At 40.0% G+C, this 22,057-nt stretch overlaps 1 protein-coding gene across 5 annotated transcripts in view; it reads left to right on the top strand.

Moving 5' to 3' along the window:
- P4HA2 (prolyl 4-hydroxylase subunit alpha 2) overlaps positions 1 to 20,669 on the top strand; it is a 30,922-nt gene extending 10,253 nt beyond the window's left edge. For 2 of the 5 annotated variants that reach the window (XM_029998276.1, XM_029998277.2), the window contains exons 4-16: positions 154 to 250; positions 2,436 to 2,587; positions 4,145 to 4,282; positions 5,546 to 5,785; positions 7,529 to 7,740; positions 8,533 to 8,709; positions 12,640 to 12,710; positions 12,955 to 13,054; positions 14,233 to 14,286; positions 16,855 to 16,920; positions 19,052 to 19,120; positions 19,579 to 19,675; positions 20,426 to 20,669. In XM_029998276.1, coding sequence (XP_029854136.1) covers positions 154 to 250; positions 2,436 to 2,587; positions 4,145 to 4,282; positions 5,546 to 5,785; positions 7,529 to 7,740; positions 8,533 to 8,709; positions 12,640 to 12,710; positions 12,955 to 13,054; positions 14,233 to 14,286; positions 16,855 to 16,920; positions 19,052 to 19,120; positions 19,579 to 19,675; positions 20,426 to 20,496 — 1,544 coding nt within the window. In that variant the 3' untranslated portion in view covers positions 20,497 to 20,669. Of the gene's footprint in view, positions 1 to 153; positions 251 to 2,435; positions 2,588 to 4,144; positions 4,283 to 5,545; positions 5,786 to 7,528; positions 7,741 to 8,532; positions 8,710 to 12,639; positions 12,711 to 12,954; positions 13,055 to 14,232; positions 14,287 to 16,726; positions 16,787 to 16,854; positions 16,921 to 18,106; positions 18,133 to 19,051; positions 19,121 to 19,578; positions 19,676 to 20,425 lie in introns of those variants that run through there. The other 3 variants (XM_029998279.1, XR_003921077.2, XM_029998278.2) reach the window with 3 other exon arrangements.
- Positions 20,670 to 22,057: the final 1,388 nt, after the last annotated feature.

The raw sequence follows: 22,057 nt of genomic DNA, 5'->3' as shown, positions 1-22,057 counted from the left end.
TGTGGTTTACAGGCATTGAAGTGCACGCCCTTAATTTGTCTGTTCTTTGTGGTGGTTTTAATAGCCCTAGAGCATCTGAGGTCTGCCTTCTGTGCTGTTGGAAATTGTTACATTTTTAGGTCTGATTAATATTTGCTCATACTCTGCTTTTAGGTCAGATGACAGACCTGATTTATGCGGAGAAAGACTTGGTACAATCTTTAAAGGAGTATATCCGAGCAGAAGAGAACAAGCTCTCTCAGATTAGAAGGTAGGAGGAGAGGTTTGCATAATGAAGAGTGACAAAATGGCTTATCTGTGTTCAATTAAACCGCACCTTTCTGTCACCACTCCTTGCTGCTAGATCTTGTTAGTATTTCCTCAATAGGTAATCACAGTGAGACCATAGGTACTAAATTGGCTGTAACGTATTCCCATGAACCTGCAGAGAGGGAGTCCTGCTTCAGATATCGTTTAGACTTTGCTTGTTTAGAAACTGTTGTCTGCTAGGCTCTTCCCACTTTTCCTTGTCCCTGTACCATCACAGTGCTTCTGTGGAGAAGACGCTACTCATGTCAGAGGAGTCTTGTCCATGTGAGTTTAATGCCTCTGGGTGCCAGTGCTGTGTGCTACCTGTTGTTTCCTGGCATCAGCACTGCTTACAATGGCAAAGTGTGCCAGCTGCCAAATCCCTGCCTTCCTTCCTGTGTTGGCTTTGCCCTCAGGGACAGCTTTCCTGCCTTGTTCTCTTCAGTTGCCGACCTGGCTACAGCACATCTCGGACATTATCATGATTGCTTAGTTCACTCGAAAGGCTCTTGCTGACAACTGATGTTTTCTGTGTCCCTCAGGAAGACTGTTAATACTCATCTAGCTGAAAGTAATATCTAATAGGGCGTGACACTAGAATAGTCTAAATGAGGTCCAGGTTCAGAAGAGCTGAGTGCCTCTAAATAGAGCCATGCTTTCCAAAGAATTTCTGAACTCCAGGCTATATGTGGCAGTTTGATCTCCCTTTGGGGATATAGGGTGGGGATAGGGCTATGGAGTAGTGAAATGATAGGAACTCCTTGTCATTTGTATACACAAATGTTCATTTCTTGAAAAGCTGCCCTTTTGAGGAAAAGCAGTCTCCTCTTCAAGTATTGTTAAAGAGAAGGTCAGTTCAATCTATGTATAAACTGGTCTTCTTTCAAAAAAAGAAGTCTTTTTTCATGGACTGACATATATAAGGTTTTTTTCATGTGTTAAATTTTCAGTTGACTCATATTTTGGTGTATTTGTAAGCAAGATATTCTGCCACTGTGTCAATATTTGAGCCCTCATGCCCTGCTCATGTTTGAGGCATATGCTTTGTAACAGAGGTACTAGATTTTATCATCTGAATATGGTAACACTTTTCAGCACTCTGTCTATTAGTTCCAGAGATATGTTTATGATTCAAAAGCACATTGTGATGTGTGTAAAGAGACTAGAACTTGACAGTATTTACTACTTGCAAAACACGTATTAGAAGTAGTGAAAGTCTAAATTAAAAAGAGGGTGCAGGTGAGACTGACTTTAATATATGTTGTTAATCTGATATCCTTGCAAAGGATCTCTGGAAAAGCCATCTTTTGTTCTGTTGCAACATCATAGTATAGGGAAGCCAGGTAGTCTGACAATTTTTACCTGTGTTTACATAGAGTTGTTTGTAACCATAGTTCATTCATGGCTTACTGAGTTTGAGATTACAGGCTCAAAGGGAATTTCTTATGTTCAGTTATTAGCATCTCTCAGCAAATTGTTTTCTTCCTATTGTGTACTGGAGAGAGGAACACACAGCTTGGCCAGATGCTTGTGTTAAGGGATAATATGAAGGGCAACAGAAGAAATTCTCACTGTAGCATCAGCAATGTAGTTGGCAGTTCAAATATACTGGAACACAGAGGATGAAGTTTCCCACTACTGCTTTGAAGTTCACCAACAGTGCAATCTAGGTGACTGACAGCACTGCCACCGTACTGTCTGAGGGTTTCCAGTCTGAAAATCAAAGCTTATGGTTTAGTTTCCATAAAGCTAAAAAGCTCTTGGAGTTTTATTTATGCTTGTATTTCTACTAAGAGATAGATAAATGACACTCACAGTGATTGTGTACTTATATATCATTATTTTCTGAAGTGCAGTATGCTGAAAATTGATGGCTAAGACTCATTGAAAGTGAGATGCATGCTTACTGGAGTAAAGCTTAAAATAGTAAGCAGGGAAACAAATCCTTTTAAAAGAAAGACTATTGTAATTGAAAAAAAAAATCAGTTGTACTTCATTTTATCCTTGTGAAGTTGAAAGCTTGAAAACTGGTTATGATGGCAAAAGCAGCAATAGATTGAGTCTAGCTGTGTAATTAGAATGACTTAAGAAGGAAGACATGCATTCATAAATTGTTCTCAGACTGAGGCATATGATTCTCGTTCCAGCTGGGCTGAAAAAATGGATATACTGACTAGCAAATCAGCCTCTGATCCAGAAGGGTATCTGGCACATCCTGTAAATGCATATAAGCTGGTGAAGCGTTTAAATACTGACTGGCTGGAATTGGAAAACCTAGTTCTTCAGGATACAACAAATGGTAAGGAGTTACAGGGGAGAAGATATCAGGAGGTAGCCTTACAGCACAGTTGCTTATCCTCCTTATATTCGGGAAAGCTGCAAACTCAGCTGTGGTTCAAATATTATTGCTAAGTTTGTTTGAAACAAACTAATGACTGGCCTCTCATTTACTGGTTACCCAAGTGCATGAAACTTGCCACTGAAACACATATCAGGCAAGACTCAAAGAAACTGTTATCTGTCTTAGGCCTGCTACATTTTGTTTGGTTTGTGCTGCTTGGGGAAAAGGGGCGAAGAGGATATACTGAAGTTGTCGCCTGTGTTGGCAGCTATTGTTTTACGTCTAGTCTTTAGCTTTATGTTCCTTTATATAAAAACTTACTCATCTGCTTTCCCAGTCTGCTGCTTCTCTTGGTGATCATTGTTTTTTGACCATGTTGATCAGTAGATAAGATTTAAGAATCAAAATGAGACCCATACTGAACTGGTGAAGGAATTCATATCAGCCCCAGCATTAACAGTTGGCAGATGTTACAGTCAGTTTGTTGATAACAGGATAACATACAATTGCTACTTGTAAACCTATCCTTCTAAATCAAATGTTTCCAGTACTAATCTTTGGGTTTGCATCATATTGTCAAAGTATCTGCCTGAATTTGCTTCCATAGCTTTTCTTTTAAATATGGGTTTATTTTTACTGGCCTCCTTGAAAGTAAGGGAGAAGAGGCTATGTTTTTCAGGCAGAACGCTGCATGTTTTCCCTTTCTACTCTGCATATGCTAAAGTTTAGGCATTTGGAAGCTTTTTCCAGCCAAGATTTTTTATTGCCTTTTGGAACAGTCATCCTAGATGGAAATAAAATACTCAATTCTATTGAGTACTTCTGTCATTAGTTCTTTTTCTAAAGGCTTCCTTTTCCAGTTCTGCTTGCTGCATGACTGGAAAAGGCTGGGTTGTCTTCCTTCATTTGATTGCCCCCACTTCTGCCCAACCAGCCTGCTGTGTAACCTTGATATGTTTGTGTAGTGCATTTAATTTTACTTCTAAATGTCACCTGGTTTACTTGTCAGGTTTAAAAGCCTCTTACTGAGTCAGGTCCTACCCCTACTGAGGGGATCCTGGATTCAGGGTCTCTGTCCCTTGAGCTGAGATTTGAAAACCTCTTATGGCTTTACAGGTTGGAGTAAAGAGTCTGAAATAGTTGTCCAGTACTATGATCTGCAGTTGTCTCTGTGGATATTGCAAGAGAACTGATGAAAGCTATTAAGTTTTCATGCTAGAAAGAGAAATTACAGGAAAATGAAGGTCATTAGATTCACGTTGTACTTCAGTAATTGTGTGGCACAAGACTGAGAGGCTTAGTTATTTATCCTTTATCTTTTGCTTGTGAGCTGTATTTCTTAAAATGGGACAGAAAAAAATGTTTTTATAATTTGAGAGCCTAGTAAGAGGCTTTAAATCTGGATTATTTGAATCTCAATTCCCAAAACAAAGCAGATGTTTCATCTTCTGTGTTAATCTGGTACTGATATTTATTCAAACTCTGGAAGTAACATCTTTCCCTTTTACTGCAAAGGCTTTATTGCAAATCTTACAATTCAGCGTCAGTTTTTTCCAACTGAAGAAGATGAGACTGGAGCTGCGAAGGCTCTGATGCGCCTGCAGGACACATACAAACTGGATCCTGAAACTCTCTCTCGAGGAAACTTACCAGGTAAGTGCACAAAGGTCTTATCTGCTTTAAAAGGAAGTAGTAACATCCTCAAACTCTCTCCAAAAGTCCTTTTTCAGTAATGAGGAAGGACCACGGTGCTGAGAGTCCATGTGGCTTAGATGTTTGAGGACATATCTACTTTGGCACTTTGAGAACAACCTTGAGGTTGTTCCTACCCAAGCCAAGGCGCCATGGTCTGCAGTGACCAGCTCAAGTAGCATTTTTTAATTAGTACTATTTTAAAAGAAAATGCTGGGTTTTGTTTTGGATTTTTTTTATAATCGCTATACTAAACCAACAAAGGATGACATACTTTCTTGTGCTGGTTACTGTGTAAGCAAATACTGTGGGTACTTCCTGTCCCCTATAACTTATGATCCAAGCGAAGGAGCTGCTCTGTAATTCTTTGCTCTGATGGCTCTTACAAAGCTTGGCTCTGTTCTTGTTTGCTATGGTCTTCCAGTAAGGCTTTGGTTGAATCACTTTGCTTGTGTTTCTTCTGTGAAATGAGGACTAACAGCTTTTGCCACAGATGTTTTGGAAGGTATGTAGATATATTGGGATGTTTCAGTGTTTTGGCAGCTGAGTCCTGATAAATGTTTGCTGCTGCTGCTTATGAGAGACTTCCTGAAACAGGTTATGGTTGCTAGCGGGATGCTGTTTACAAACTGAATAGGCTTCATAGAATGTGGGTAGACAAGCTGACAAAACAGTTTAGTTATTATATGTAGGTTATTAACAATGAACTTAAAATTAACTCTTATCTGTGCATCTGCTGGGCTGGAACAACTGGAAATTAGAGCACAGTTACAGTCAAATGGATACCCAGTTTGTCTAAATAGTGCATAAGCAGGCTGATGGTTAATATACATCTCCAGTAAACAGCAAACAAGCTAGCTCTGCATATGGTCGGTTTCTCTCATCTAACAGTGTTAACTTGTAGGTTGTGTAAAATCTGTTAAGCTGTCAGTCTGCTCTGCCTTTGTCTACAACAGAAAACACAATAGCTTAACACTAATTTCTATGTTAAACTTCTCTTTGTTTCTGAAGGAATTAATGCCACAGAATTATGATATAATGTAATCTTTAATTCTGAAGATGATCAGTTTGCTACAGAACCTAAAATATTGTCTAAGCGTTGTCTTCAGAAGCCTTTGTGGATGATAGAAGTGTGTATTTACAGTTACTCCTCAATGTGTCCCATGTGTTTGAAGGCAAAGATGCTTCTGTGTGGATTACTTAAAGCTATCTTTTTGGTTTTAGGAACAAAATATAGATCATCTTTGACAGTAGGTGACTGCTTTGGTATGGGGAAGACTGCTTACAATGATGGAGACTACTATCACACAGTACTGTGGATGGAACAAGCTTTAAAACAACATGATGAGGGGGAGGATACAACAGTCAGCAAAGTGGAGATCCTAGATTATCTCAGCTATGCTGTTTTCCAGTTTGGGGATTTACACAGAGCCATGGAACTTACTAGACGTCTGATATCCCTTGGTAAGAACAAAAACCCTGCTATTCTAGCATTGGGGAGTGTTGCCAGCAACAGAGCCAAGAACAGTCATGGCCCATACATATTGGTGAGCTGACTGGAAAGATATCCTGCCAGATGACTTGTAATAGACATGGGTCCTGGAAAAAAAAAGTCTACTTGTATATGAAGTATCTTTAACAAGATGTCTTATAGTCCATGCTGTTATTACCCAATGACCAAATGTATGTGTGACTGCAGTACCTGTGTGCTTTGCTTCAGTGTACTGAGATGTCGTGTTTGGTAATGGTTAAAGCCTGGGTTGTCTCAAGTGGACATCAAGGCTACCACGGACTTAGGCAGATCTGTAAAGTCCTACTGACTTCACATATTCCTCTTTATTCCTCAGTGCAGGTACTTTTTGATGCCAGAAGAATACTTTGCCTGAGATCCTGAAGTATTTATTTCTGAATATTCAGAACAGATTGAGTTTCTCAAAGCCTCCTTTTAACTCTGGTCTGTTTCTAGCTTTCTCTTGAGTAAGCAAATAAGCATTGCTGCTTATCCAACTTTGCCTACTTCCTGCACTGGGAAGGTTTATCCTCTCCAATTAGAATTAACACCTACTGCATTATGTATTTGTATGGTTTTTTAATCAGCTGTGGCTCTTAGTTTAGATGTTAGCGGCATCCTGAGAGTGGGTGAAGCCTTGCTATTGAAAAATATCTATCAGTCTAATTTCTGCAGACACTGGAATTAATAGATTAAAATTTACGAGAATATGAATATGTATTGAATCTAGCTCCCTTTGCAATAGTATGGCTTAGCACTGATAGCAGAATGCAAATCCTTATCAGCACCAAACAGTGGAACAGACTTGGCAGTCCCTTTTGGGAGCAGCAGCTTCCTCTGCTCTGGGCTCAGCTTCCTTATCTGGCCACTTTTAGCCTATGCTCCTAATGAGTGATTACTTCTGTGGCCTTCTGGGTTAGTTAACTAAGAGAAATACAATAAGTTTGGGATGGTCAGAAGGGAAAGAAACTGTTCTAGGTGCTTGTGTCTAGAAACACTTTGTGGTGAACACGGAATTGTTCCTTCTTAGTTATGCTGGGTAAAGATCTACTGGTGATGTTTATTGATTCATACCAACATCATTAATTAATCACTAATGATAGGTCCAATGATGCTAGTGATCCAGGATACCTCCCATATAAACCTGTTACAAATATCTAGATGTGGATGCTTTAGCTGTTAAGTGGTAACGTATACCTCTGAGCTTCCCAACTTTGGAGGAAGTCTTTGGAACTGAAGTCTGTGGCTGGGACTCCACCGCAGTCCTTGGTTAAAGCATGCTTGTGCAGTGCAGATGAGGAGCATGGTGGAGAGGAGGGGTGCAACAAGTAGACTAGCTTGATCTCTGCTGATGAGCTCTATGATCTGCTTATCTTGGGTAGAACTGGGCAGAAAAGTTGAGAGAAAAGGAAGAATGTGAAGACCAAAAACTCCTACTCTTTTGTCCTGAAATACAAGTTTTGTGATAGGTTCTTCCAGAAACAAGTCTTTCACAGACTATGCCTACCATTCCTCTGCAGAGATGAAGTTCCCAGTACTGGTTTTCAGTGCAGACTGGAGACAATGTCTTTGGTTGCCTGATAATGTTTTATGAAGGGGAGAATTATTGCTGTGTCTTGATACAAAGACTTGTTTGTATTAACAGTTCCTGAGATTGCATAAATCACTGGTTCTGTCTGTTTTTTCTCTCAATGAAGACAGTACTCATGAGAGAGCAGGCAGTAATCTGCGGTACTTTGAGAAGTTGCTGGAGAAGGAGAGAGAGGAGGAGGAGAAAGAGAAATCAATAAACAAGACCATGACAACAACAGAACCAGTGGTGCAAGGTGGTGCTTATGAGAGGCCTCTCGACTACTTGCCGGAGCGTGACATCTATGAGGCCCTTTGCAGAGGTGAAGGGGTAAAAATGGTAAGGGAAGGGCAAGAATTTCCTGACTATGCTGCCTATGCATAAGGGTGATCAAGCATGCTGGGAGGTGTTAATTTTTCCCTTCTGTGAAACTGGTTTTTTAAGAAAAAATTAAATGTAGTTCTGTCCAGGCTGAGATTTTTACCTTATGTCTTGGCCTCTCTATCTTTAGATGTTAATCCTAGACAGAAAAACAGCTCTCAACTGTACCTCTTAAAGGTTGTTGAAAATTGATTCTCTGCAGTCTGTCTACTCAGCCATTTGAAATGCCAGTTGTATTGATATACTAGGAGGCTTTTTCCACTGAGCTGGTTATGCTTTGCCACACTTACAGAATCACATTATTCCTTCCCTTTTGCATCTTAAAGACATGTCCTTCTGAGGTGACTGTTTTGACCAACCAGTCTCCAGTACCTCTCAACAAACATGGTTTTAACTCTCAGTGGAGGGAAAGGAATCCATTTATTCCATCTGCATAGTCTTAATGATAAGAACCAGACTTTTTTTTTTACAGCTGGCTGTTTGTGTAGTTATTTGCTTAATCTGTAACGTATTATGGTTTAACTCTCCTAAAGGTTAGTGTTTCAGATGTTACTCAGTGATATCTTGAGTGGCATCTTGGCTTTTTTATTTGCAGTAAAATACAGAATCACTCATGCTTACCTCTTAAATTTGCTAGTCAGCTGATGGCTTTTCCAGTGTTTGTGGAATGAACCCCATTTTGTTTTGTCTTGCCTGTTTTAAGTTCATGAAAAGTGGTTGCACAATGTTTTGTTTGGTGTTTTGTTTCAGACACCTCGAAGACAGAAAAGGCTGTTTTGTAGGTACCATGATGGAAACAGAAACCCTCACCTGCTCATAGCTCCCTTTAAGGAAGAAGATGAATGGGATAGCCCTCATATTGTACGATATTATGATGTCATGTCTGATGAAGAAATTGAGAAAATTAAACAACTAGCTAAGCCAAGGGTAAGTTTTCCCCTTTTCCATCTCACTAATGAGTGCTAATTCCACGCTTTAATCTCTATTGGCAAAGACTAGGCAAAGGATTTGAAAGATTTGGTTTCATACTACAGATGATACACTGCAGCTGTGAGCCTAAGGGGAACGATTTCGAAACTGCCTGGTGATGTAGGACCATAAAGCCCAGGCTCCTGAAGGTATTTATGCATTGTTGCACTTAATTATGCAAAGTTCTCAGTAAATGGCTTAGAAACCTTTTAGGAAACTAGGGAGTAGACCTGAAAAGGTAGATGACTGACTGGCTTAGAGTGATAGGACTGGGTGTCCAATATACCTTAAGTCTGCCTTTTGAAATGGAGCCAAACTACAAAGCAAAATTAAAAAAGGCCAAATCTGAACAGAAGTGGGAAGAAACAATGGGGTATTTTTTTTTAAGCTGTGCTAGAAGCACATCTAGAGGTTTGGGTTTTTTGCTTCGGGTAACCTGGAATCCACTGCTGCTGTTTTAAACCATAGTCTAGACTTGCCCAGAGGCAGGCGCTTTAGATGCCATGGTGTATCCATGAGTGGAACTGTGGTGTTCTCCTGAAGCCACACACAGCTCGTTGGGAATGATGTGATACAGTTAACACAGAGTGGAGAAATCATTTGTGCTCTTAAGTAATTCCCAGTCTGGGACTTGGGAAAGACAGAGTACTTGTAAGGATGAATGCATAATGCAGTCATTCTCTCAGAGCACTTCAGATCTGACTTTTCCACCTCAATAGCTGTCTTGGGCAGCAGAAAAACAGATGTGACAGCTTCAGTATGCTAAGTGTAGATCCAACTCAAAGGCAGCAACTTTGAGTGGGAACCCTAGTTTTGATGCAATACCTGTTACCCATGGTGTGAATTCTCGTGACTCTGCACACAATAAAAAAGCAGCTACCTAATGCAAAGCTAGTAATTATCTCATCGGATTTTTCTGGAGGTAGAATTTCCTGTCTGTTTCCTTTCTGGCAAAAAGAAGTGTGGCAGTGTGATGTCAGTAGTAGATGCTACACCTTAGTTTTCTGTCAGGTGTGACAAGCATGTAAAACTAAACACTTCTATTTTTATAGATGAATGGTTCATTTTAGCGCTCTCCTAGCTACTGCTATGAAATGTGGTACTACAATTCCAGTCAAGAATTACCCTTCTGTATGTATTTCTAAATGTAAACATAGTTAGAAACAGATTGAGAAACTGATGCTTCCTAAGAACATAAATAATTTGGGATGTTTGTGAAGCTAGACTTCTATGACTACCAGCCAGCTGTGGGAGTGTTGGCAGAACACTCCTGTCTCAGTGAGGACTCTCACCTCCATAAATGGAGACTTTTTCCTATTACATCATACTATAAAACTTCAAGAGCTTCAGATAAAATGGAAACATTCAAATACAGCATATCACTTAATCCATTTTATCAAATTATGCACATTCTAAATAAGGCAGCTATTAATTTTTTTGTTTGGTTTTCCCTTTTTGTTCAAAGTTTTACGGAAAGTCTCAAGTTTTGTTCACTGAGTTTTGCTTGTATTACTAATGTCAGGAATTCTTCATATAATTTATGTAGTGTAGAACTGGGATTAGTCCCTGTAAAAGTAGGTAGATATTGTAGTCTCAAGGTTCCAGATGAAAGTTTTCAATTAAAAAAAAAAAAAGCAACCATTTTCTTATAGCTTGTTTTTTCTAAATCTGTCTATAGCTCAGCTGCAGGAATAACTTTAAATTCTGCAGTACTACTGAAAGAGTGGAAAATGCAAGTCCTGTGATGAGATGGTCCTTAATAAATATAGCTTAATTTCAGCCAGGAAATTTTAGTTAGTAATCATGGAAGCTTTCAGACAGAACTCTGAAGTAGTGTGTTAGTTTTGGGCTCAGAAAGATGAGCGCTTCCTTTGTTCTAAAATGCATTTGCAAGAAATTTCTACTTTTGGGTCTAAGCACTTTAGCATTATCTGCAGTTTACACTTGCCAGTACTTTTTGGTTTGTAGAGAAACAACATCTGGACGTGATTGAGAGTAGCTGTATTCAAGTTGGTTTTCATGCTTGTTTTGCAAAATGCAATCACTTTTACTCCAATTCCAAAAAGTAGTTTCAACATTTCAGGCAATACATCAGAGCTGACTGGGAAGGGTCAAGAAAATTAACTTCATAGGTGTGGATAGCATTGGGACAGGTCTGCCGTGAAAGTATGAGAACTTTATTCCCAAAATTCTGAATGTTACAGGCAATAGGGCTGTGCCTGAACAGGCAAAAATACGGCATGGGGGGCGACACATTAATATCTTTGAACTCAGTGCTATAGGATTTCAGCAGTGCAGCATTTCAGAAGGAAAAGCCAATGCAGTACATGTTAAACTAAACGCAGACTCTAAGAGGAAGACTGGATGAAGCTTCTGACCAATCCTGTGTGTTACGATTCTTCAAAGCCCAGCAAATGCTTGTTATAAGTCTCTCTCCACCCTGAGACAGGAAGCCTCACATTTATCAGTCAGTTATACCAAGTAAGGTATAGATTGTATGTCTTAAATGAAGAAGCCTACCTATCAGAAAGAGAAGAGGAGATATGGAATATGAATGTAGTCAGGCTTATTTTAGATCCGATTTATTTATCTGATCAAATGCTAGGTGCAGAAACAAGCAAGCATATTCAAGCTTGAAAGTGGCAGCAGAATGAAAAGTTTGGGGAGCTAAATTATATCCCAAAAGCTATGCTTCGTTGTACAAGTGAAGAACAACAGTCAGTCAGCCTGGCTCTTCTGTTGTGATTTATGCAGGAGAAATCTGGAACAAAATAACAGTGAGTCAGAATTACAGGAATAGCTGTGCCAAGAACTCTTGTATAGGGACAAGACAGCTGACATGGATTGTAAAGCTGGCTGGAGACTTATTTGAGGAAAAATGAAGGAAATAATGACTGCATGCTCTGAAGAAAATGCAAATAAAAAGGCTTTCTGTGACCTATAATTAAGTGGAAGGAAGGAGACATGATTTAAAGTGTTTGTGGTTTGCAGGAGTTAAATTTAAGTGTGGCCTGAGTTTACAGTCAAAGAAAAGTGTCCCAGTTCTTGTTCTCAGCTGCAAGTATAAAACCAAAGTGACCTGTTGCGTTATGCTAGCAGTAGTCTATCACTTTGACACCACAGCAAACCTGATCAGTTTTGCCAAGTTCCAAATTTTTCCTACAAATATGGTGATGTGGCCTAATGGTGATGATGCATTACTTGCTGTTTAAAATGTATAGGTGTACTGTGCTTTTGCAGAGCTACCTTTATAATGCAATAACATATCTCAAACTGTCTCTGTGAATTAGATGTTCCAGGCATCTTCCAACTGGAAAATCTGAGCACAGTAATGTTGAGAGTTGCCCTCAGGAGTTTTTTTACCTCTGTGGGTTTGCCTGCCCCATAATTTGTAACTCATTCTGTAAAAGTTTTCACTTGTTATTTTTCATCTGAGAATGAGGTTGGGTTTTTTTCAGTCCACATGAGGAGCAGGTTGATTAAATTTATGGAGTATCCAATGATTTTCTCTTGGCCAAGAACTTGGGCTTCATATGTTGTTAGCTTTTGTTGTTGTTCCCTCTTGTTAATATTGACTCCAGCTGTTTAAAATGTACCTTCAAAACCTGTTCAGCAAACAGTACTCATGGATTTAATGAATATCATGGCTTGTGCAGTCAGTCAATTTCTTTTTCCAGGATCAAATGCAGGTGATGGATTGCACTTGTGTTTCTGCATGTACTGTTCTAGCATGAAATTGGAACAAACTCTAGGCTGGAGCTATAACTTTCATCCAATGATATATTGAAGTTGGACAAATCAGGTGTTGATTTTGGTTAAGATGAGAGAAGATTTTTTCCTAACCTGTAGTTGATGTGTTTCTTCCCCCTTGGGATTTTTTTGACACAGCTGGCACGAGCCACAGTACGTGATCCCAAAACCGGTGTCCTTACAGTGGCTAGCTACAGGGTATCAAAAAGGTAAGCATAGAGAAGAGTTTAGCTTTAAGATTTTTGTGCTTAACAGCTGTCATCTGTTACCTACAGCTGAAAACTTGAACTGCTTTGCATGTAGCAAAAGCTTGCCTACAATAAATAAGTAAATGCACAGTAAATGGCTCTTTCAGCCATCTGACCGGGGGCAGAAGAATCCTTCTGCCTTGGGAAATGGGTTGTTGTGGTTGGTATTCCAAAATAACATGTTCTAATCCTTCCTTTATTCTAGCTCGTGGTTGGAGGAAGATGATGATCCTGTTGTGGCCAAGGTGAATCAACGAATGCAGCAGATCACAGGGTTAACAGTGAAAACAGCTGAACTATTGCAGGTTGGTACACTTGTCTTGTCAGACTTAATCCTGGTAGAATTAGCTGCTTGTCAGGGTGGTTTGGTGCTTATGCAGATACAAACATAGGCTGGCTCTTAACCAGACCCTCTTAGGGATTCTGTTGTCTGCTGGCTACACACACGGAGTAGGTAAGGTGTTTATGAAGAGTGGGGGGGTGTTCCCAGCTGCTGCTAGCTGTAAGGACCTGGCAGGTAGATGTTTTTCCTTTGTGTGCCAGGCAGAGAAGGGTGGAGATATCAAAGAAATAGAAGATAACTTTGTGCAGGAATCTGTGACTTACCAGTTTGTTTTGAGGGAAATGCCTGCCACTTATTTTCAAGTCTGCAAAAGTTGAACCTCCTTCCTAGTTGAACCTTTCAAAGATCCAAATATTTTTCATAGTCCTGGTACATTCTCATACGAATTCTGATCTTTGGCTGACTGTTGGGGAGAGCAGGGAGAGTAGAAGTGGTACAGCACTGCCAGAGTGGCTGCACCTTACCCTGTTTACTGCTTCTCTTCCTCCATGCTCCTTGAATTCCTGTTTTAGAGCCTGGTTGAAGTACTGTTGATTACTGGCTATCCACAGAAACCAGGTAATTGTGTAGTGGTCTGGGAGACATGTTAAGTGCAGCCTCAGAGTAACTAAATCACATGTTCTGTGATCTTCAGATAAAGTAAGCAAAGTGGTGTTTTTAAGCTACTTTGAGCCTTCTGTGTTCCTAGATGCGCGCGTGTGTGTAACGGATCATACATGTGTGATACAGAATCTAATTCTATCTCCTAGCTTGGAAACATGTACTAGAGAACTACATGCACTCAGCTCCCTCCTCTTCAGAGGAGGGAGCAAGAGTGTGGTAAAAATATTGCTGCTAATTTGTGTTAAACAGGCTGTTGTAGTGATAAGTAGAGTGCTGCCATTGAGAAACATTTGGTAATGAGAAATATTTTCAGCGAAACCCTTCAACTATGAAGGGGAAAGAGCACTTAAGTTGCTTCTCATCTGTGTACCTCATTTCTGGCACTCTAAAGAGAATTTAAGTGTGCTATAGATAACGATCTTGCCACAAAGTGCTCTTTCTCAAAGCATGTTTTGGATTTCTGAGAGCAAATGCTATCTTCTGTAGCAGTCACTTGCAGTTCAATGCATGTTTGTGCTTCCTTCTTCCATGCTGTAGGTTGCCAACTACGGAATGGGAGGGCAGTATGAGCCACACTTTGATTTTTCTAGGGTAAGATCACACTTTCAATTATTTCTTAATGGCGTGGGGAGGGGCAAACAGTTTGAGAGAAAACTGTTGAAACTGTTTTCTGTTAAAACAATGTATAGCCCTGTTGCATGTATGGATTATGACTTTTGAAAAGCCTTCGCACTGCCTTCTCTGATGCTGAAAGCTCATTCAAGAGAACAATGAACAAATCTGTCTGCTTATCTTTGTCACCTTGGTTCCTTGCACAGTATAGACACACTAAAAGATAGTCATGCAGCACTCAAACATGCTCTTTCCATTACTTCGTTTGGAAACTGAGGTCTGCAAGCCCTGGGTAGTGAGTCTGCGTTGTTCCATTACGTTCAGCAAGGTTGTATGAGTCCTCCTTTGGTGGATACTTTAAAGCACTTTGCAGGAGCTGGCTGTGAAGGAGACAGGCTTCCACCTCCCTCCAAAAAAGTAGCCATTATGGAAATCTTCATGGGGCATACAGTCCTTCTGGGAAAACCCTTAGTGTGGCTGCAGCTACAGGGTCCGAAGAGGGTTTCTTGGGTTGGTGTTCAGGGGGGCAGTTTCACAGCGAGCAGAGGAACTCACAACTGGTGGGTGGGTGCTGGATCCGCACTAGGCACTAGAGGGCTCTACCTGGCAGGTAACAGTTCTGGTTTGCTGCAAGTGGGGAGAAAAGGCAGATTCTTAATTGTTACCCTAAAAGTTTATGAACATGCTAATCATACTGAAGAGCTATGGTGACTGGTAATTTCAAATATAAAATCCACCTGATGCCTTGGTTTTCAGTAGAATCGTGGCGTTTCAATGGAATCCGGCTTAATTTAGGCTGTCCTCGTGGCTTTACCAGGTAGAAGGGATTGTTGCAGCCAGAGCGCAACCCAATAATTGAGTGCAGAATTGAAGTCACCCAACTTAGCACTGTTAAAAAAAATAAAAACAAAAAAAAATCCTCAACTTCAGCACTGTGGAAGCTCATATTCGTTAGCTTTGGCCTGTTGAGAGAATTTTCCTGTTAACTTTAAGACTGCTTTGTTTCCTGAGTCAAGCACATACTCTTAAATTCTCTTCAAAGCCTTTGAACTCAAGGACCCAGCCATCAAATTAGCCAGTGTGGACTTTACTTTTGGATTAGGCAGCCAGGGCAGAGCTCCACTTGGAATGTAACCTTGGCTGCAGTCATCAGCTAAGGCAAGGCAATTGCAGAATTTGCCATAGTTTTGGACTGGTCCTCCAGGCTCTCTGTGCATCGCAGATTCCAGTATTGAAATACAGAGATACTGCTGTGTCTCCCCATCTTCTGATCAGCCTTGCAGCTTTTTGTTCCCTTGCAGTTCTCAAATAGGGATACATTAATAGTTGCATATTACAGTTTTGAGATTTTATTGGTTGCTCAAAAGTTTGAGAAATCTTTTGATAGTGAAGTTCAGAAATGTATGGCTGGACCTGGATTTGGCAGCAGTGGCAGAAACCAGGGAATCCCCTATATCTCATGCTCTTATATTGGCTCTTTTGGACTGAATTTGCATATGCAGATGCAAGAGTCTTGGGGTTTTTTTATGACCCCATTTCAGGAAAGACTTTTTATTCCTTGAAATATACTTCAAGTAGATTTAACTATAATGTCTTAGAGATGGTGGCTGTGGTTTTCCTTGCTGTTTGTCTTTTCTAATACCTATTTCTTATTTTCTTTAAATGTTAAAGATATCTGGTTTTGTGAGAAGAGTCCACCTTAATGTCTCCTGGCTGAAATGATTTCCTGACTATTAGCAATGTAAATAAACTTTTAATTGCTTTTTTTTTAAGGGAGGAAAGACACATTGGTATTCTAGATGTTCTTTCCGCTTCTAAACTGGCACCAACGTGCTCTCGTACTTCAACAAACAAAACCCAAAATGTTTCCTACAGAGTAAAGATAATTTGATCTTTTTGATGTGGTCCTTAGTCCTAGATAGGCAACCACCTGAAAGAAGTTGATTATTGCTATTCTTCAATTTTACCTGCTGGCAAAAAATGCATTTTCTCTTCTCGTGACAGTGTTTCTTTGAGTCACTACTACATTTATGAGAATCTAGTGTGTTATCTAAAGCCCACTGAAGATGAGTTTTTCATATTCACCTCAGTTGTTGACTTTGGATCGGTGTCCAGTACAACAATGGCCTGTTAACTTTACTTGGATAACATCTGTGCCACAGGCCCTGAAAACATTGCTTCTACTCTGCCCTAAGAATTGCTTCAGTGCTACTTCTCCTTTTAGCATCTGAGTGCTATGTGCATGCAGTTATGCACCCTGGCTGCAATTTGTAATGGCTTTAATGTTGCCCTGTATCGATCATCCCCTTTCTATTCCAAATCTTTAAATTGGGCTTAAGGATCTCTCTGCAGAGCTACACATATGTAACTCTAGTGTGAGCCTGTTTGGAACTTGGGTTAAAGTTGTTGTCTGTTACAGCGACCCTTTGACAGCACACTCAAATCGGAAGGAAATAGGCTAGCGACGTTTCTTAACTATGTAAGTACCTCTGTTTGTCTGCTGTCTGTGAGCTTGAAGTTTGCAGTTATTCTCATTTAATTTTATAGAAAGATGAGCCAGATGCTTTCAAGCGGTTAGGGACTGGAAATCGTGTGGCCACTTTTTTAAACTATGTAAGTATGATGATCCTTTATGCATTGAGTGTAACTTTAGCAGCATCTTGTTTACAGCTTGTGCAGTTGGTTATTTGTAGAGATTCCCTGGCATCTCAAAGTAGGGATTTCATTATTCTTGCAGCATCAGGTGCTGTCCCATCTGAGTTTATGGAATTCTGGTGGTATTTAACCTCAGAGAAGAAAATTTGAATATAGGGCCCAGCTTCCCCTTTTGGCCACTCTATCTTTTGACTTCATTGGATTCCTGTTGGTGGGAGAGGAGAATTTGGCTTATTTCTCAAAGGCGAGTGAGTGCTTGGGGTACTCATGTGGTATGCTGTTTGAGAACTTGATTATTGGCCATTTACTGTGAGACAGTCATGTTCTTCCACCACTGTTTGACAGCACTTGATGTTGTGGTCTGTCAGCCTCCATTTTAGCTGTTTGTCAAAGCTAGAGTTCCTCTGGCACAGCTGTTGCAAATGGAGGAGACATAGCTAATAAACTTGGTGCAACTGGGTTACAAATGCAGAATTGAAAAGATTCATTAGTTGCATGCATTACACAGCCTACAGACCATGTACACTGGAATCATGAATATAACTGCCACCGATACTAGTGGCCTAAATTTTTCACAGTAGTCTTCTGACAACATTTTATCTATCAACCTTACTTACTATATCAGTAGTTAGGATCACCTAATCTTCTATGTCTAACTTTTGAGTGATACAACTTCAGATTTAAAATTCTGTGATGAAATATTTACGACTGAGCTGGTATTTTGAGTGTAAAATGCAGCTCAAAACAGAACCAGAAATACTTTCCACTTGATATGGCAGGGGGAGGAAATCTCCCAAACAAGAATCAGAATAAGATAGGTAGCTGTGAAATAGTCTGTTGCTAAGAGGCTTTAATTTTAAATTGTCTCAATCTGTATTTTGTTTGCTTCTCTGACTTTTGGACAAGCCTTGATTTAGAGTGAATGATATGTACCTTATTCTCTGCCAGTTGTACATGGTCAAAGGCAACTTACCCTTGTCTGTCCTGTGTAGAACATATCATATGTGTACCAACACCCTTACTAAAAAGAGTGGTTGTATTGCTAAGACGTAGGTATTAACTTGCAAAGTTGCATGCACATGCTTTCTAGTTGGAAGGGGCAAAAACCTGTGTACCTATGGCATCTTATGCCCTTTTATTGTAGGTACCAAGCAGGAGGACACCAGAGTGGTAATAACATCTGCTTTAAACAGAAATCCAAGTTACAATAGAGAATGTGGGGACCTGGGGAGTGTATTAATAGTGATTCTGCTGCTTAAATTTGGTGGGAGCTGGATCTGACTCGTTTATTTCTTTTAGTTAGAATCTGGTCAAAAACTTACTGAAATCAATGGAAAGACTTTCTAGTTTTAATGGGAGTGTTTCCACGAACTTTGGTGGGTTTTGAATCAAGTCTAGAATTTATAGTGAATCCATCATTGCTGATGAATTCAATAGGGTTAAATTCATTCCAGCGTAGAAGGGCAAAGCATAAAGATACATGCTTTTCTTTAGTCACATAACTGTGTGTATTAAAGCTTGAGATGCATAAGGCGCTTGAAATGGTGTAACATCACTGGTGAACAGCGTAGAAACAGTGCAGAAAGTGAGGTTTTCTAATAGTTTGTATAGTTTTTGAAGTGGTTGACCAAGATGCATAAACTAAATAATGAAAATCAGTTCTAAAAACGTGGTTTCAATTTATGAGGAAACATGTGGTTTAACAGACACTTACTTGTTTTCCTAATTGGATCATAAACTGGAATGAAATTCTTGAAACTGATTTACTCTGAAGTCCTCTCCCTTGTTCTAGAGTACTAGCTTATTAACACTGTAGGTACACAACTTCTTATGGCTAATTGTTTGTGCAATAGATATGTATAATCTAGACAAAGTGCTGAACAAAAGGCTTCAGCTGAAATAAAAGCCTTCAATAGCAGGTACTGTTACTTTTGCAATTTGTGCTGGTTGAAGTGCATCCTTTCCTCATCAGTGCCCCTCAGAGGTGCAAGTAGAAATCTCTCTGTTAGGGCTTGGGGCAGTTTAGCTTGTGGGACTGCATGTACAAAAAGTGTTGTAAATGGACAGTTTGCGGACTTTGTTTTCTCAGATGAGTGATGTAGAAGCTGGAGGAGCTACAGTTTTCCCAGACTTTGGAGCAGCAATATGGCCCAAGAAGGTAAAGTGTTTGTGTTTTGCTTGATTTCTTCTCTCTCCTGTTACTGTCTCTTCCTCAGTACAGTCCTGCATCCATTTACAAGTCAGTTAATGTGACAAAGTGCTGTTCATTGCAACTTGATTGACAGGCTGCTGTGTATCAAGGCAGCTGTAGCTGAGCTTGTAGTCTGCAGGGCTGCTTCCTTTGTTTTACAACGTATAAAGTGAGCAGTTTGTGTAGAGCTGTTATTAACAAAACCAACTTGTGTTCAGGTAGAACTCCTCTCTAATCTTGAAACATGGCTGAATTAATGGTGGGACTAAAGGGTTTTTTTTTCACGTGCTGTCAGTGGTGGCCTTTGTTAAAGTGCTTCATAAGAGCCTGCAGCTGAATTCATAGGCATTTCCACCCCCTTACTGTAACCTGAATAATTATATTGACTAGGTTCTGACTAATCCGGATCCGATTTTACTTTCCAGGGAACAGCGGTGTTTTGGTACAATCTTTTCAGAAGTGGCGAGGGTGATTATAGAACAAGGCATGCAGCTTGTCCAGTACTAGTAGGGTGTAAATGGGGTAAGTAATATTCCTTTAGGATCAAAACCTGAAGGAAGGCTCATGTATGCAAAGCTGGTGATATACTGAACCCCTATAACAGCATTTAATAACCTGGGTGTTGCCATTTTAACTACTGGAGTCATTTGGCCATGATGAAAATTCCCACCATCAATATCCTGTAGTATTAAGCAGCTACATTGTTCAGCTGTAGCTTTTCTAGTGAGTTTGGTTTGTGTCAATGACAGTACAAAGCGTGTAAGAACATCACTGGGTTTGTGTGGTGTATCAGCATCAGGATGACTTGAATTATCACTTGACTAGAATCAGGTCTGTTCCTACAAAGATTTGTGCGTAGTTTTAACTGCAAAAGGAGGAGAGCTCCTTGTAAGTTAAATGTGAGTGTCTGGACACTGGGAGTTTCTGCTAGCTGCTGAAAACTTCTGAAGATCTGTGTCATCCATCCCCATACCTATGTCCCTCAGCCTCCAAGGTATTCCCCTGGAGCGCCAGAGTATAGCGATCTATAAATGATACCAGACCCATAATATACTGCTCTTTTACGTTGGCCTCAGAATTGTGCAATTGGAAAGATCCTTTCTTCCCCAGCCCTTTGCTTCTTTCTATGTGTTTCCCATTGGATGAGTAGAGAAGTATAAGCAGGGATCCTCAGACTGAGAGATGAGATTTTACTTGAAGTAACTGTCTGGCTTGTGGTGATACACGCACTGGGTACGTGGTGGTAACTAATTTCACATCCTTGTTCCACAGTTTCAAACAAATGGTTTCACGAAAGAGGAAATGAATTCTTAAGACCCTGTGGGAGAACAGAGGTTGACTGAAACCCAACCTGCTGCAGGCCTTTGTTTCTCTGTCTCCTTTTCTACTGTTCGTTCTTCCAGTTCATTTCTAAGAAATGATCCATCTTTTTCTCCAAGAGTCCTGGCACTTTACCCAAAAAGGACAACAAAATATGTAACACCTGTGAAAGAAAGTAAATGGCATTGTACACATACTTGTGTTTTGGTTGCTGTTATTTCCATGTTCCCCCTGCCATCCTCTGACCTCCCTTCTGCCCTCCCAGCTTTCTCTGTAGTAGTGGTGCGAACAGTGCTGTGGGCGATTCAGTATGTTTGGGTGCCTGGTCTTGTGCCTTCTGTACCTCAGAAGATTTAGATGTTAAATATTTCTTTGAACCAAAGTGTTTTTTTAAAGTTTTGTGTACATGTTGATTTTATTGTATTTCTATGGATCACAAGTTTTGAAACAAAAATAAATGTTCTTTCCATAAAGTGATTCTCTATTCTGTGTCCTTAATTAGGTATACCAGTGCTTGGTTTTAGGGAGCAATGGGCATTTACTTTTTCCTTTGAGGGCCTGTTGCTTTGTTGCCCTTTTTCTGTAAAAAATACATCATGGTTTTGGACAGTGTTTTATTTAAGGCTCCAGCACATGACACAGAACTGTTGCACTTTCTGCTGAAGCTGGAAAGGTTTAATTCATGTATTGAAACTATAATGTATCCTGGGAGCAGACAGGCTGCACATTTTGGGCCAGTGGCAACTGTGATCTCAGTATTACACTTAGGAGAAGCCTTTCCCTGTGATGTTAACTTTGCTTCTGTGGGATACTATCTATTTTTGATGCAAGCAGTTACAAAAATCTGAAGCCTTTCAAGACTTTCAACAGTCTTGACAATTCTTGATTCTAAAAGTAGGCATCTCTGCTGATGAAACACAGCATTTTTACCCCAGGAGCACCTGATCTGCAGAGCTCAACACCTGTTGAAGTCAGTAGGATGGCTTGCAAGCAAATCTTAATCTACTTTTGTAGACTGGAGCAGGGTTTTGTCTTGCCCTGCAGACAGGCTGGGAATAATCATGCCCTTTGAACACAAGGATTCAGATTCACCTTTGTCTTTTTGCTTTGTTAGCATGTGTGTAATGGCCACAAGCCAACACATGGAGGACAGTGTTGTCCACAATAGAAAAGAAATCCCATTTCTGAATTAATTTCAGAAGGAATTACAGTTAATTGCTTAAAAAAAAAAAAAAGCGAAGTTAGAGAAATAGGCAAATGTTTCAGAAATATAGAAAATTGCTGTTACTACCAGACTGTTGTATCAATATGTCACTTTGCAGGGTGGATTGACTTCAGACCTCTCACTGGCTGTTTCTGGTAGGGGCATGGCTTGAGAAAATGAAAGTAATTTAAATTACACTGAAACATCCAGTTGCAGTCACAAGTGTCATATGACAAACATTGGTTTCCTTTGTATTTCTTCATTGCCCTATGCTTTGCAAAGACTGAATGAGCTAGAATGAGGGGATGTTTAAAAGAACTGTCAGGCAGGATTAGAAGCAATGCACCTGCTGTCCTCCTAGGAAAGACTTGTGAAACAAG

This window comes from Aquila chrysaetos, chromosome 22 (genome assembly GCF_900496995.4).
Source record: "Aquila chrysaetos chrysaetos chromosome 22, bAquChr1.4, whole genome shotgun sequence".
Classification (NCBI taxonomy): domain Eukaryota; kingdom Metazoa; phylum Chordata; class Aves; order Accipitriformes; family Accipitridae; genus Aquila; species Aquila chrysaetos.
This window is presented reverse-complemented; position numbering and strand designations above follow the sequence as displayed.